Source organism: Kogia breviceps, chromosome X, assembly GCF_026419965.1.
Source record: "Kogia breviceps isolate mKogBre1 chromosome X, mKogBre1 haplotype 1, whole genome shotgun sequence".
Classification (NCBI taxonomy): Eukaryota; Metazoa; Chordata; class Mammalia; order Artiodactyla; family Physeteridae; genus Kogia; species Kogia breviceps.
In genome coordinates, this window is record NC_081330.1 from 91,723,325 (window position 1) to 91,739,220 (window position 15,896).

General features: G+C 40.3%; 1 protein-coding gene across 1 annotated transcript in view; it reads right to left on the bottom strand.

Annotated features, from left to right (window-relative positions):
• Positions 1 to 15,896, bottom strand: part of CCNB3 (cyclin B3) — a 55,810-nt gene that overhangs the window by 30,500 nt on the left and 9,414 nt on the right. The window contains exons 2-3 of the mRNA XM_067022868.1: positions 6,352 to 6,483; positions 4,015 to 4,101 (exon numbers count right to left, since the gene is read on the bottom strand). Of these exons, the coding sequence (XP_066878969.1) occupies positions 4,015 to 4,101; positions 6,352 to 6,447 (183 nt within the window). The 5' untranslated portion in view covers positions 6,448 to 6,483. The remainder of the gene's footprint in view (positions 1 to 4,014; positions 4,102 to 6,351; positions 6,484 to 15,896) is intronic.

A 15,896-nucleotide genomic window follows, 5' to 3' on the forward strand; every position in this document is an offset into this window, starting at 1 on the left:
TAAATAGGTATGTGTGTATATACATCTGAGTATACAGGAGTGTGTATTTGTATATATAGATATATGTGTGTATATATATATATATATATATATATATATATATATGTTTAAGTACAGATATGTGTGTATCTATATGTATATATATATGCAGACATTTCCTAACTCTGTTTGCAGAAAAGGCAGAAAAAGCAGACACCCCAGTAGCACACCTAGCACTGAGATCTTGGTCTCTAATACCATTCCCCACTAAAAGGAACAGGAATTCTTCACAGAAATAGTTGACACCATGGCAATAAAATAGGTACAAGAACATCCTGGAACACCCTGTTATGCTGGAAAGAAAATCCTCAAAAAATGATTGTAGTATGTCACAAAGACACAGTAGTCAGATTAAAGGGGACCCTAGTGACCAAATCTGGGATAATTTGAGCACCAAAATAATAAAAAAACAATACTGAACAACAAACCACTGAAAAAATAGGAATTCATAAGTCTATACCAATAATAAACAAACAGGGAAGAAGGGAGGCCTCTGCTTGTAGACTGGTAAATGGGGGGGAACAAGTTCTAGAGTTGGAAAAATCATCATAAAGATTGTGTTAGGCAAAAATCGTCAATGAATGCTAAATCTAGGGGACATTTTGATGAAGAGTGGCTATTTCGAGGCTCTTAAGAGTGTGTCCCACAGATTATTAGTTGCAAGAGGGAAAAAAATAAACAGTACGTAATTATACAGTGGAGAAACCAGACAACATCTTGACTAGGTGATCAAAATTAACCTCACCAATGAGGGACAGATGGATGTCGTGTGCCTCCAGGTGTGATACTCTAAGGACAAAACCTCACCTATACAGTACTCCAGCCAAGCATATATAACATCAGTCTAATCACATGGAAACATCAGACAAACACAAAATTAGGAATGTTCTATTTTTAAAAGGGGGGTTGGGTGGGACTGTATTCTTCAAAAATATCATAAAAAACAAGAAAGGCTATGGAAGTGTTCCTGATTAAAAGAAGCTAGAGACATGACAAGTAAACGACCCTAGACTGGATCCTTTACTGGAGGGGAAAAGATGCTTATAACATTGACTTTACAAAGTCAATGGAAAAAAAACTGGAATATGGACAATAGATTACATAAAAACACTATATCAATGTAAATTTATAAAGTTGTTGACTTCACTGTGTTTATATAAGACTATTTCTCTAAGGATAAATAGTATATAGAGACTCTTTCTCTATATACACTGAAATACCCTAAGTACTTCATGGTAAAGGACCATGATGTATGTAAGCAGATAAGATAAAATGTTAGTAATACGTGAATCTAAGTAAACAGCATATGTGTGTTCTTTGTACTGTTTTTTATTTTTGCAACTTTTTATAAATTTGAAATTATTTCCAAATGAAGTATAAAAAAATTATGCCTTTGTATCATCATATCATAATATGTAACTACAATCCAACAGGGAATTCTTTCTTAGGCCCTCAAGTTGTTGTCCACTTATGCTCTTCAAAGAGCTTGAAACAGTTTGCATTTTAATGTCACCTAAAGTTTTACAAACTCCTTATGTGTCCAGCTGAGATCCAGAATTGGAAAAGATGTGTGTTCTTGGCAGGAGAGAGGTGGAGACCCTAATCCCCAGGGTGAAACTTTCAACTTGCCATATGTGAAGGTTCAAAGCACTAATATTTTCAGATCTAAGCTCAAAGGGACCTTTACCAGTATTTCCCCATAATTCTTTCACCAAAAAATAGGAAAATAGAGATGAATATCCTACTGACAAAAAATAATTTAGGAAATAGACTTTATCTCCTCATCCACTGGCTTTGGACCAGCTCTAACAAATCAAAAGTCCTTCCCATGCTGAAAGGATAAAAGAGAGGGAAAAAAAGAACACTCACAGCAGACTAACTAATTAAAACAGATCAGCTCTTTCAGCAAGCCAGGACCTCACTGTGGTGAATGTTGAGAAGAAGACAGATACGGGGACATGGAAACGAAGTAATACTGACAGGAAGAAGCAAATCATCATAAAGGGAATCCCCAAAATTCAGAGAGAAAGGAGTCCTCAACCCTCAAAGAAATGAGCTCAGACGTCTTCAGAAATGCCCAACCGTGGAATGGCTTAGGTACACTGTAATGATGGAACTTTGTCTGGAAAGCACCAAAGACCATTCAAGGTGACCAGGACTTGAACACAAAAGGGAAATGGGCTTTCTGAGCTTCTGAAAAGATAGAGGCAGAGATATTGCTCAGGGATGTCTTGGGTCCCCAACCCTGGACAAGTATGTGGCCTAACAGATGTTGAATTCAGTTGGAAAATCAGGAGGGTCCTAGCATGTTTCCTATTAATTTATTTGTGTTTGTTCTTTATGAATGATGATATAAACTTCACAAGAAAAAAGGACTGAGACATGGCAGGAAAGTTTTTCATATGCAGTTAGACTTTGCTTTGCACAGTGTCACTGGACTCCCATCGGGACTCTGGAGGCCAAGAGAAGCTACATTAAGATGGGCTGGGGCTTCCCTGGTGGCGCAGTGGTTGAGAGTCCGCCTGCCGATGCAGGGGACGCGGGTTCGTGCCCCGGTCCGGGAAGATCCCACGTGCCGCGGAGCGGCTGGGCCCGAGAGCCATGGCCACTGGGCCTGCGCGTCCGGAGCCTGTGCCCCGCAGCGGGAGAGGCCACAGCAGTGAGAGGCCCGCGTACCGCAAAAAAAAAAAAAAAAAAAGATGGGCTGCATCTGCTCCTGATTTGTGTGCCTACCTTATTCAACCAAGTTTCTAGAGCCATGGTTAAATAAGTCAGGAAATGAATCTAACCTTACAGGTCTGTGTGGGAGGTAGCTCTCTCAACCAATCTAGAGTAAATCTGATTATGCCAGAAGCTGTAACACAATCATACATGTTGTAATCTGCATGGGAGAAGACTGTTTTGGCAGAAAGGTGGTCACACAGCATCTAAAGAGCAGAGATACAAAGGGGAGAACTTTGCCAATGCTTATCCAATCCTGCCCAAGGGGGTAAAATATTATCTAGCAGATGTAAGAATTCTGGTAACCACAGAAGGACACTATTATAGAGGGCAGGATAGGGTTCACTAGGGTTCTCTGTATCCTAGATGAAACAGACTTCAAATCCAACATTGGGCAAGTCTTTATCTGTGAAGTGGAGATAATTATAGTATCTGCCTCAAAGGATTTTATGAGGATTAAGTGAGTGGATACAGGGCAAAATGCTTAGAATAGTGCCTGACACATGGTAAACACTCAGGAGACATCAGTTATTATTATTTTCTAAGACCAAAGATTACCTCTGACTCAATTCTATATTCGGTTAGTAACTTTCTAACTAGTAAATTTGATTTTTTTTTTTTTTGCTGATGCCTTAATAACACCAGAAGGGAGGTAACTTGGAAGTGAACTCAAGAATTCTAGCCAAAATTGAGTTTCTAGATCTCCATAGTTGAAAACCAGATCATGGAACTGTGGTCATCAATGGTTCTGTACTTCAGATGACATTTTTGATTGTCACTATGACTGGGATGCTGCTGGAACTTAATGCTGGGAACCAGGAATGCTGGCTGAAGTCAGTCGTACACAATAGAAAAACTTTCCTGTTCAAAATGCCCATAGTGCTTGAACTGATAAACACTGCCCTCAACTACAATGAATCTACCAAAGTACTTGCCTCCAAGGCCTACACAACCAGCTGAGCCACCTCTGGACTTTATCTAAATGCAAAACCTCAAAGTTCTCATATTTGTCTACAATTTCATACCTGATAATCACTCTTACTGCTTCCAGAGAGCTCCATCAATTAATCCAGATTGTATGTGCCAGCAGAAGAGCCACTGCAGTTTCTGAAATTGGGTCATTGATTCCAAATAAAATTGGCTCTCAACATTCTAGAGAGGGTCAGAGTTTGGTAAACTGGAAAGGTCCCTCAAGGAAGAGGTTGTCTCAACCTTATGCGACACCACGGCGGAGGATGGGACTAGCATACTCACGTTGGTGAGATCTTCAAAAGCTGACCTCTTTTTGAGTGGTCGCTGAGATGAAGATGGAGATATCTTTGCTTGGTAATTCTCCTCTCTCTAAAAAAGTAAAAGAGGTAAATGCATATATCCAATTGTGAACAGTCTTTTCAGGGACTTCGGGTCATCTTTGGGGCTCGGGGTGGGGGAATGGCTGAATCTCTAAGCAACTGCAGACACCTACAATAAACCCCAATAAACTACCACAAAAGGAAATTTTGGCACCCACTGCTTAGAGAGTCCCTGAAGGAGGTAATCATTGATGATAGGGACAAGGCTGGGAGGAGAAAAGATGACTGTCAGTGTAACTCTCAGAATGAGCAAACTAGCTTGGTGAAACTAATTTTCTCTCTTACTCCTCTCATATTTATGGCTATACTAGCCAAGATTAACCATCACCACCCCCACAACCCTGCAACTCCCAGTCATTCCTTTAATATGGATGTTCCCAGGTAAATTAGTTCAATAATTTAACAAAATGTAAGTGTTTCTTATGTTAAGTAGTTGATTTAAGACATTCTCAATAAGGACAATAACACACACACCTAGATACTGATCCAGGATCAGCTCTTTATTAGCTATTGACCTCGCACAAGTCACTTAGTTTCTGAGACTCAATTTCCTCATCAGTAAAATTGGAATAATAACCTACCTCATTTGAGGATCAAATAAGAGAAAACACGTTTTTTAAAAATCTATATAAACTGTAAACGGGCAGAAATAGTATTTTTAAAGTATATAGTCCAATATGTTTTTAAACCTCATAGGGAAAATTCTGTATTTTAAGAAAGGAGTTTGGTAATTCATATTAATCCCTTTTAGTGTATACAAGGGAGAGATGGGGAAAGGAGGAAGGGTGAATATTTTGGATCAAAGGGAGCTTCCTTTCTAGGTAGTGTTTATCTACATATGCCTTACCCCACTCCCAAATGAGCAAGACTCTCTCTGTGGGGTGAGAGGTTAAGGTAAATCACACTGTAGGGCTTTTCTGTTCCCTAACAGTTTTTATTTGGTGAAAGTCTCCTAAGTATCAGATTTCCTTTATGAATTGAGAACCCTGCCCTACCTATGTCAGAGAGTTGTTATAATATGAAGCAGAACATTGAGGTCAGACCATTTATTTTCCCGGTTCTCCATTTACACCATGGACAGTTAGTACATGACACAGTAAGTGATTAGAAATTTAGAGAACTGGATTCATATTACAATAGAACAATCTAGCACAGTGGAGCAATCCTGAAAGAGCTGAGAAGAATTACCTCTGTTTTTTAATTGATTAAGCTAAGAAATAAGTAAACTATTAGTCTCTTATCTAGTTCATGATAAATAATCCTAGTGGAAATAATTAGCAAAAAATAAATTAGTATTTTCTCTCAAACTGGCTAAGAAATTAACTGTTGGTCTGTTATCCAATTCCTACTTAATATTACTGGTAGAAATAACCAGCCCCAAATAAAATCAATGGGTGAAACTGAACTCAATAAAATTTATATTTGCAAAATGTGCCCTGAGAGACTTGGATTTGGAAAAATAACTGCCACAAAAGAAAACTTACAGTGGCAGAACTCTAATCAGAAAATTTGATATGGACAAAAATCTGATCAATGTATCAAATCTTTCTTGCCAAATTTACATAGGAAAAACACATTTGGCCCCTCCAAGAAAATCATTTCAGTGAGACAAAAATGAAAATGATTAGAAAGTGTTTATCTGTGCTGAGAGAAAACCAATCAAGGAAAATAAATTGGCCTAATGATGTTTGCTCCAGGAAACACTCTCTTAATGACAATTCATCAGGTTAGTAAAATTCTGATTAAAATATGAACGATGAGGAACATAGAACATCGCAGGGTTGGAATGACAAACTATCCACAAGGTCAAAACAGCAGGCTCAAAATGGGCCCATTCTTCAAATTTAATAGCTGTAAAAAGCATTATAATACATTTGTTGACCTAATCTTCATACTCTCCCCAGGATGTACCAAGCAGCCACTTGGCAAGGTGCCTTGAGCATCTCAGAGAAAGTAAGAGTATAGATGTGATCACTAATGAGAACTGAGTATTGTTTGCTTTGGAAGGTTATGGAGGACGGCCTTCATCTTAGCCATGCATTTATGAGAAAGAAGAGTTGACACTTTCTCCCTAAGTCCTAATTTGCTGGTCTTCTCCAACTACAAGGTCTGCCACCCTTTCCCACTTTCTCAGATTAAACCACACATATTTCAAAAGGTGCAGGGGTGAGGATAGGGACTGAACCAACACAGGAAGAGCTTATTTGAAACACTGTTGGGAAAGGCAGCTTGCTCTAACCTTTTCAGATGGGCCATGATCACTGGGCACAATTTTGCTGGACTGAGATTTCTTAGTCTCACATCTGGAGCATTGGGGTGGCAGTGGCAGTGGCATTTCTTATGGATTCAGCAGCATCTATCCAAGGCAGGGCTGCAATCAGAAAAGGACTGTTTAAAACACCATTCACCAGAAATATCAGAATTCTCTGGAGATCCTTGAGAAAACCCAGTCTCTCTATAGCATCCCTAGGAGAAAACATACTTTGATTTAAGCAGATCTGGGCTCAAATCTTGGTTCGACCACACTTAACCATGGGCAAGTGACTTAAACTCCCTAGGCTTCAGTTATCTCATCTGTAAAATGGAGATAAGTATATGTACCTCTGCAGGGCACTGTTCAAATTAAATGAGATACTCTATGTTAAAAGCTCAGTACAGTGCCTGCCACCCTTTGTGGGCACTGGGACTGTGGCCTAGCCCCTAGTTTAGCCTAGGAACACTGGGGACAAATTAACAGTTTTGCATTGAAAATAATCAAGAACATGATGGATCATATAGTATGGAGGCTCGCTGGTAGGGTTAATGTTCTTTAAAAGGCATGGGGTCCTGGCCACAGCAATTATAATGATGCTACAGAGAAGGCAAAAGAATACATTGCACACACACACACACACACACACACACACACACACACACGTATGCACAACAGGCCAGAGGGTATTCAAAGGCTGCATTCAATCAAGAAACTGTAATCCAGTTCCAGACACCCAGTAAGAAAAAAATAAAATCAAATCAAAAGATAACAGCAGAAGGAATTAACTTGCTGAAAATCACTTGACATAAAAATTTAACAGTCATTACAGACCTTGGGAGAGTCCTACCTTCACCCCATCTCAGTGTGGGATCCCATTCTACATTCCTTAAATTTCCTTTAGTTTGTGAATTCCCAATAGTTATGATATACTTATGTATCTTACAAGCAAATACATAATTAGGAGGAATCAGTTCTTGGATATCCAAGAAAGCCTTCCCACTCAAATACAACTGCCCTTCCAACCTCACCCATATTCAGTGTCCAAGTTCAACTGCATTTGACAAAGAACAGGCTTCCATAAGAGAGACCCTAAAGGCAATGCACCAGATACTTCAGGCAATGGAGATACAAACACAAATAAATCATGTATCTTACCCTAGAAGTATTCACAGGCACAGCTCTAACAGTAACATAAAAATATGACAAATGATTTAAAAACGGTAGATAAAAAGTACTTTAGAAACATAATGGAAAGTCAGTAATCTTGTGGGAGATTCCATCTGGACTTAAACGACAAAAAGGTTCCCAAGTAGACAGGGGAGCTTTCCAGGCAAAGAAAGCCTGAGCCTAGGCGGAGGCTTGAACATGCAGAGCACAGCAAGTTTGGGAACATCCAAGTTGCCTGGAGTGTGGAGTATAAAGAATGTGTTGGGGAGGAGTTAGAAAGAGGCTGCAAGCTAGGCTGGGGCCACGCTGGTAAGACTGCAGAGAAGACCGCAGTTTGAGGGGAAGGTTTAAGAAAAAAGAGAGGCTAACTTGGGCTTAGCTTTGGATGGAGAATATTAAACATTTTGTTGGCAAGGAAAAGTCAGTACAAGTATGTGCCTTCACACTTACTATGTCAGTTAATCCTCCCAACAAAACTGTGAGGGTAAGCAGGACAAGTACAATTCTTTCCATTTTATAGTCCCAGATGAGTTAAGTGACTTACTACACAGGACACATTATTAAGCAGCATAGAACACCCAGCTCTTCCAGGGCTCTTTTCTAAAATAACATGAAGTCTCTCTGATAGTATGCAAAAAAGATTCCAAAATAGCCTACAGTCCAAAGTGAAAGGCCATAGTGTGGTAGTATGAGGAGTAATGAGGAGTTAGAATGAACACAGACTTTTAAGAAGCAATTGGGCTCCTAAATCAGCCAACTTAGCATCTTAGAGCCTCAGTTTCCTCATTTGCAAAAGAGCTATACCACCTCTTACTTGCAGAGGTATTGTGTGGCTCAAATGTAAATTTGTATGTGCAAAGCTTAACCTGGTAAGTACTCAGAATAAATGGTGCATCTTATTCTCCTTCTCTTCCTCCAAATCCAAACCTATTTTCCATCTCATCCTTCAAAACTCAGCCAAGCAGCAATAAAGCTAAATTGAGTGAACCCACCCTTAACTGCACTGTATGAAAACCACTCACTCCACTATTATTATTCACACCTCATACAATTTTTTATGGATGACCAAAGACTCATGTTCTGAAATCTTTATCTTTCAAGTGGAAAGAAAAAAAAATCAAACTGGAGTCAACAGGCCAGAAAACTTTTAGCTGATGGCATCACAGGTTGACTAAACCTCAGAGAAAATAAGGTTTTTCAGATGATGGTCATGTATCACCTTCATTATCCTGAACAATAATCACTTGCTTTGGGGGACACAGACACTGACTTAAGTAACTAATTTCCCTGCCACTAGGTGCGGGGAGGGAATTGACACCACCAAAAACATGCTTTCATAAAAGAACACTCTGCAGAACACTCTCAACTTCTACCACCTACAGAACCCTTAGCCTTACTTGGACAAAAAAATTAAAATCCTTTCTACTTTCCAGACTTTCCATCTCCCCTACATACACACTGATGAGTGTTGAAGGCTCCATTGGGCATCCCAGGGCTGGTGCTGAAACCCACACAGGGGCAAGTTGGATTGTTTAGAAGCCCAATTGCTCAGAGTCCAAAACTGTAGATCAAGACAATCTCAGGAAACAGTAGTGACTTCTTTTTATATATAAAGGCAGGTTACAGACAGCAAGACACTGGGGAGAGAAAGCAGCATGGTGTCAATGAAAGCAGCACTGAGCTGGGAAGGATGCCCAGGGTCTAGTTCTAATCCTGCCCTAGCTGGCTGAGTGACACAGGACAGGTCCCTTTTCCCTCTCCAGGTCTCCTTCCCCCACCTAATAAAATGAGATAGTGGGACCAGAGTCTCCTTGACATTTAAACCATGGTCAATGGACCAGCAATGTTAGCATCACCTGGGAGCTTGTTAGCAATTTAAAATCTCAGGGCCCTGCGGCAGGCCTTACCGAATCAGGAAGTGCAAGTTAATAACCCCAGGTGATCTGTATGCACTTTAAAGTTTAAGAAGCACTGTTCTAGGATCGCTTCAACTTCTGACATTCTAGGATTCCAAGAGGACCATAGCAGAGAGCAGTGGAAAGCCAGAGTTGGAGGGGTTGGAGGTGGTGATGGAAGAGAGCCAGTGGAGACAACAAGGGAGGAAGGACACATGTTTCCATCTTCTTTCATATCCTTCAACCTGTAGTTCAAAAGACATCCCTCAAGTAGCATTCTCTAGCTTAAATATGTCTTGTGGATGAAATTGATCCTGCACAGTTTCGCTTGTGAAAAGACGTTATGTAAATGTACTCTGATTCAGGCATGTGTACTGGTAGCTCCATTTAAAAGCTGGGACCCAGTTTTGTTTTTTTATTGTTTTTGTTTGGTTGTTTTGGTTTGTTTGTTTGTTTGCTTTGCCATGTCACCCACTAATACACACTCCCTGCCCAACCTCGTAGAGGGCTCTCTCCACAGACTGCTGACTGACAGGAAAAAGCAAAGGTTTCCTGTCAGGGATCCCATGGATCCCGGCAAAAGAAGACAGTGAGTTACAAGGGACTGGAGTGAGGCTCAAGGACCCACCCGCGTGCGACACAACCGGACATTCAAGCGGGCAGTACAAGTTCAAAGGCGCCTACCTCATATCGAGATTGAGGGCAGAAGAGGAAAGACCACGGATGCAGTCCTAGCCCAGGAGAGGCCCGGGAAATGACCGGAGCTCCGCGTCGCAGCAACTGGCGTCCGTCTCAACTTACCCCGTACTCTCTCCAATCAGCCCAGGAGCGAATTTTGAAAATTACAGCCCAGGAGGCAGAGCAGTGGTGATTGGCCAGCAAGGGCAAATCAGCGTGCAGTTGAGACTTGAGCTCGCCTACCAAGGAGGGGCGGGGCTGGGTATTTTTAAACTGAACTCTGCAGCTAATTGACTTCACAACGGGGCGTGGTTTCCTGTACCCCTGGTTGGACTGGGCTGGGCTGACAAGCGGGAGGACTGGGTCTCTTTAAAGACTCGTTTTCATTTAAATAATCCTGCAGGAGGATGGCGAGAGCCGCTGCATTATGTAGTGAAGTTCAGAGCAATTAAAACATTAATATTAATAAGCTTTGGGGAATTCCCTGGCAGTCCAGTGGTTAGGACTCGCCGCTTTCACTGCTGTGGCCCAGTTTCAATCCCTGGTCAGGGAACTAAGACCCGCAAGCCCCCGCGGCGCGGCCAAAACGTGCCTTTGTGAGGGAAGCAGAGCAGAAATTATTGCCCTTATTTTATGGATAGCCCCCAAAGTGCAGAGAGCTAATAGTAGCTAACATTAATTGAGCACTAGCTCTGTGCTAATTGCTATAAATTTTTAAATTGTTTTCAACACTGTCCAAAAAGGTAGGTACTTTTATTATTGCCGTTTTACAGACAACAAAACTGTAGCTTGCTAACTGCCCAATGTCACAATGCTACATTGTGGCAAAGCAGGTAATACAACCGATATGCTCATTCATTTCATTCCTACATTAATTCATTCATTCAACAAATAATTATTGAGCACCTGCTTTGTTCCAGGAGCTAAAAAAATATATATGAGTAACTGACAAAAGACTTGAAGAGTGTATAGCCCTGCCCTGTCTTCTGAGGAGGGAAAGAGAGAATGGAGATGCCAGGAATAAAATCTAGGAATTCCTGCGTATACAACAGATACTCTACCACTAAACTACATCTTTACACTTATTATTAGTCCATTCTCCTTTTAGTATCTCATAACTTCTACATTAAATGGAAAATAGTCACATGATCCCAGGCCCTCTTCTCTTTTTAATATCCCTAGGTTATCACATCCAGATCCATGACTTTAAGTAGCATCTAAAAGCTGGCCCTGAACTCCAGACTCATAAATCCAACTGACTACTCCACATCTCCATTTGGATGTCTAATAGACACCTCAAACTTAACGTATTCACAGCCTTCACCAAACCTGATCCTTCCTCCAATGTCCCCCATTTCAGAAACTGGTACCACATCAAGCCTGTTAATCAAGCCAGAAACCTGGGTATCATCCTTGATTCAAACTCTTTTCCACCACCTTACCCTACCAAATCCAATCCTTCATAAAGTCCTGTTGATTTTACCTCAAAAATATACTTTATATCCATCTACTTCCCTCCATCTCCACTACAACCATAGTCTCTCGATTGGACCACAGTCAAAAGCCTCCAAGCTGCTCTCCCCCTTTCTAATCAGACTCTTCTCTAATGCAAATACAATACAATATGATCAGTCTTTTTTTAAAAAAAAATATGTATCATGTCCCTCTCCTGCTTTTGTGGTTTCCCACAGAACTTAAAATAAAATCCAGACTCCTTACCCTGGCCTACAAGTCCCGCCTATCTCACTAACCTTGTCTCATATCACTCTCTTTCTCATTTACTCCATTCCAGCCATAATGATCTTCTTCCTAAACTTTGAATATACAGAAAATCCCTCTTCTCGGGAACTTTGCACATGACATTCCCACTGTCAGAAACATTCTTCCCTCTCTTCTTTAAATTACTTTTTTTTCCTCATGCTTTAAGTCTCACCTTAAATATCCACTCTTCAGAGAGGCCTTCCTTGACCATGTTATCTAGAGTAGGATTCTTCTCCCACTCCCTAATATTTTATCTCAGCCCCTTGAATTTCTCTTTTCTTTGAATTTTTATTGGAGTATAGTTGCTTTACAATGTTGTGTTAGTTTCTTGCTGTAGAGCAAAGTGAATCAGTCAAATGTATACATATATACACTCTTTTTTAGATTTCCTTCCCATTTAGGTCTTTACGTTTCTTTTAGAATAATTATTGCTATTTGTAATTTTTTTGAGGCTGCCAATCATTTGGCATTTATTCTTTTTTAAAACATCTTTATTGGAGTATAATTGCTTTACAATGGTGTGTTAGTTTCTGCTTTATAACAAAGTGGATCAGTTATACACATACATATGTTCCCATATCTCATATTTGTAATTTTTTAACCTACCTCCTCACTCAAGAATGGAAAAAAAAAGTCATGTACCAAAATGTTCATTGCAGCTCTATTTACAATAGCCAGGACATGGAAGCAACCTAAGTGTCCATCGACAGATCAATGGATAGAGAAGATGTGGCACATATATACAATGGAATATTACTCAGCCATAAAAAGAAATGAAATTGTGTTATATGTAGTGAGGTGGATGGACCTAGAGTCTGTCATACAGAGTGAACTAAGTCAGAAAGAGAAAAACAAATATCGTATGCTAACACATATATATGGAATCTAAAAAAATGGTCATGAAGAACCTAGGGGCAGGACGGGAATAAAGACACAGACCTACTAGTGAATGGACTTGAGTACACAGGGAGGCGGAATGGTAAGCTGGGACAAAATGAGAGAGTGGCATGGACATATATACACTACCAAATGTAAAATCAGTAGCTAGTGGGAAGCAGCCACGTGGCACAGGGAGATCACCTCTGTGCTTTGTGACCACCTAGAGGGGTGGGATAGGGAGGGTGGGAGGGAGGGAGACACAAGAGGGAAGAGATATGGGGATATATGTATATGTATAGCTGATTCACTTTGTTATAAAGCAGAAACTAACACACCATTGTAAAAAAAAAAGAACATGGGCTCATTAAACAACAGAATCAAATTCTGGATTCTCACAGAAATGGACTTATAATTAATAAATTGGCTTCTGGTTTATTTTATAATGCCTATAATGTACCTGAGGTATTCAATTGTATCCAACTCTTCATAGTATCATTTTAATAGGAAGATGCATTCTGATTTCCAACCTGAGAGCCTCAAAACACAGCAACCAAAATTTCTGCACTGTAGGATGAGACAAACTAGAGACTGCATTAGGTCAGCCACACATTAACAATGTACGTATCCTCATCCGTGTAAGCAAATGCACTCTGCTCTATCATCTGCATCTCCATCTTTCCTATGGGATTTTCCCTGTTGAAAATCCCCCCAGGGATGTTGAGGGAATGGGTTCTAAGTCAGCTTAAGACTTACGTTCCATTGCCACCCATCAGCATATATGATATTCAGATATATAGGTAACTGACTTCCCCAACCAGGCTGAAAAACCAGGGCCCAGGTGTTGTATCTACTTCTTGTTCCACTGAGCAACAGGCACAGGATAAGATAATAACAGTTGGCTGAATTTAGGACTAAATGCTGGCTGCTTCTGTGCCCAGAGTTCCAAGGCAACTAAGAACAACCTACGTGAATCTCTTGTCCAGATGAAGTGTTCTAAGAGAAATGTTACATCCATTTCCACCCACAGCTCCCAGTTTCACCATAGAGTCTACGCTTGGACTATCACCTAGGGGAAAAATGCAAATACTATCAAAGTAAACTACAAACATTCTTCCTGATACTACGGATATGGGGTCCTGCATTTAATGGGTTCTAGAAGGTAATCCACTTTACAAATAAAGCAATCTAGAAAACAAACACATCTGAACCTCTTTCTTAAATTTCTGCCTACCTTTCACGCTGAGAATTCAAAACTTATTTGAAAACAAGGCTACCACTGCCATGTGCCAGTATAACTTACGATACAACCATAGAATTCACAAATTACAGGTTCTTCAAGTACATCAGGAAAGCAACTAGAAACTGAGAGCAACGGGACTGTGGAAGGACAACTAGATTAGATGCTAAAACACCTAAGTAGAGGTCCTTGTCCTTTCTTGCTCAAGCAGACTGTAAACCCTCTGCCATTCTGTTCCCTCATCTATAAAACAGAAAAACTCCACCTCTGACAGCTCCTAGGAAAGCTGTGAGATCAACTGAAAATATGTGCAATGGCAATGAAAACTGTAAAACATGTTAAGGATGTAATGAGATACTAAGTTCTTTCTAGGATTCAGAATTATACTTAAATAACGAACCCTTCAAGTTCAACAATTAAAAAGAATTGTTCTTATTAGCCAGAGTAGGATTGAACTCCCCCACACACAAATACACAAAAACCCTACAAGTCAATTAAACATCACAGTAATAATGATATTAATTATAAACTTCAAAATTTTTCGAAGCCCTAGAGCTAACGCAACACCAAACTATAATTTGCTTTTGTGTAGGAGAGATTTGATTCAGAACATCCTGATAACAGTTTTTGAACATACCACATTTATAAACAAAAATCTGGTTACTGGCATTTAGGACAGCGAGGCTGTTACTCTTTTTAGGGTGTGTGGAGAACATGATTTGATTTACAGGATGTGGGAGCAGCAGTCGGTAGGTGCACATGGGAGTTGGAACCACATTCTGCTGGAAGGCTGTCACCAATACCCTGTCTGCATGCGAGAGAGAAAGAGGATTAGGCACATGGATGTTCAATTTGTAAAACAAGGCATCTGAACAGCACAATACCACTAACTAATAATGGTGGTAGAAAATATATAGCAATTCTTAAAAGTAATTGCTAGTGTTTTTATCATGAATAAGCTTAAATACAGTGTAGAGGAGGAAAGTAATTGTCAGAGCTCTGTCTATATCTGGCTATTGTCACCTCCAGGCCTATAGCAGTCCATCTCGGGGCTTGGAGTTTCAGATGCCAGGAATTACAGCAAGCAGGCCAAAAGATCAGAGTTCTAGCTTTAAACCTGGGCCTGCAACCAAGCCAGAATAAACCAAAGTCCTTAAAGCACTTCCCTGTACATGGATCTGGTAATAAGGCATATGTGCTTAAGTCCTCTATACAGAACATATGATTGTAAACTCAGTATTATGATCACTACATAGAACATAAATTAGTACACCAACTCACATTACAATCTTAGAAGCAAGTCTTCCTTTATGTCATCAGCAATAAATAAACTGTCTATTCAGGAAAGACTGACTTTCCCTAGTTTCTTTCCCCTCACTAAACAAAAACCCTCAACCTAATTAAAAAACACCAATCCAATACGAGTACTAGGCAGATGTCTGTGACTTGAACTGAAGATACTGGAAAGGTACATAATTAGCAAGCATTGTATCAGAAAACAAAGCAACACAATGGAGTGGTGTGAGAGTCAATAGTAAGGCTATGTCAGGGCACAAAGACAAGGCTGACACACCAATGCCACAAGCCTACTGTTGTCTTCCTCTCTACCCAGGGTCAGAAATGTCAATGTCTTCAAAGCCCAGACAAGTAAATATGTAAAGGCCATGGTTGTAGTAGGAAAGGGAGTTGAGGGATGTGCGGGGAGAGGAGAGACTATGGGTCCTCAGGGGAGTACATGCCTCACCTAAGGGTGTTCCCATCCAATCGAAACCAAAACAAGTAAAACAAACCAAACAACCAGAACAATCAATCAAATGAAAATCCTGCACTGTCTAAGTCAAACTACCACATCTGCAGGCTCCTGGCTCAGGCCTCTTGCAGGCCCATGGACACACTTTTCAGCGCCTTACTTC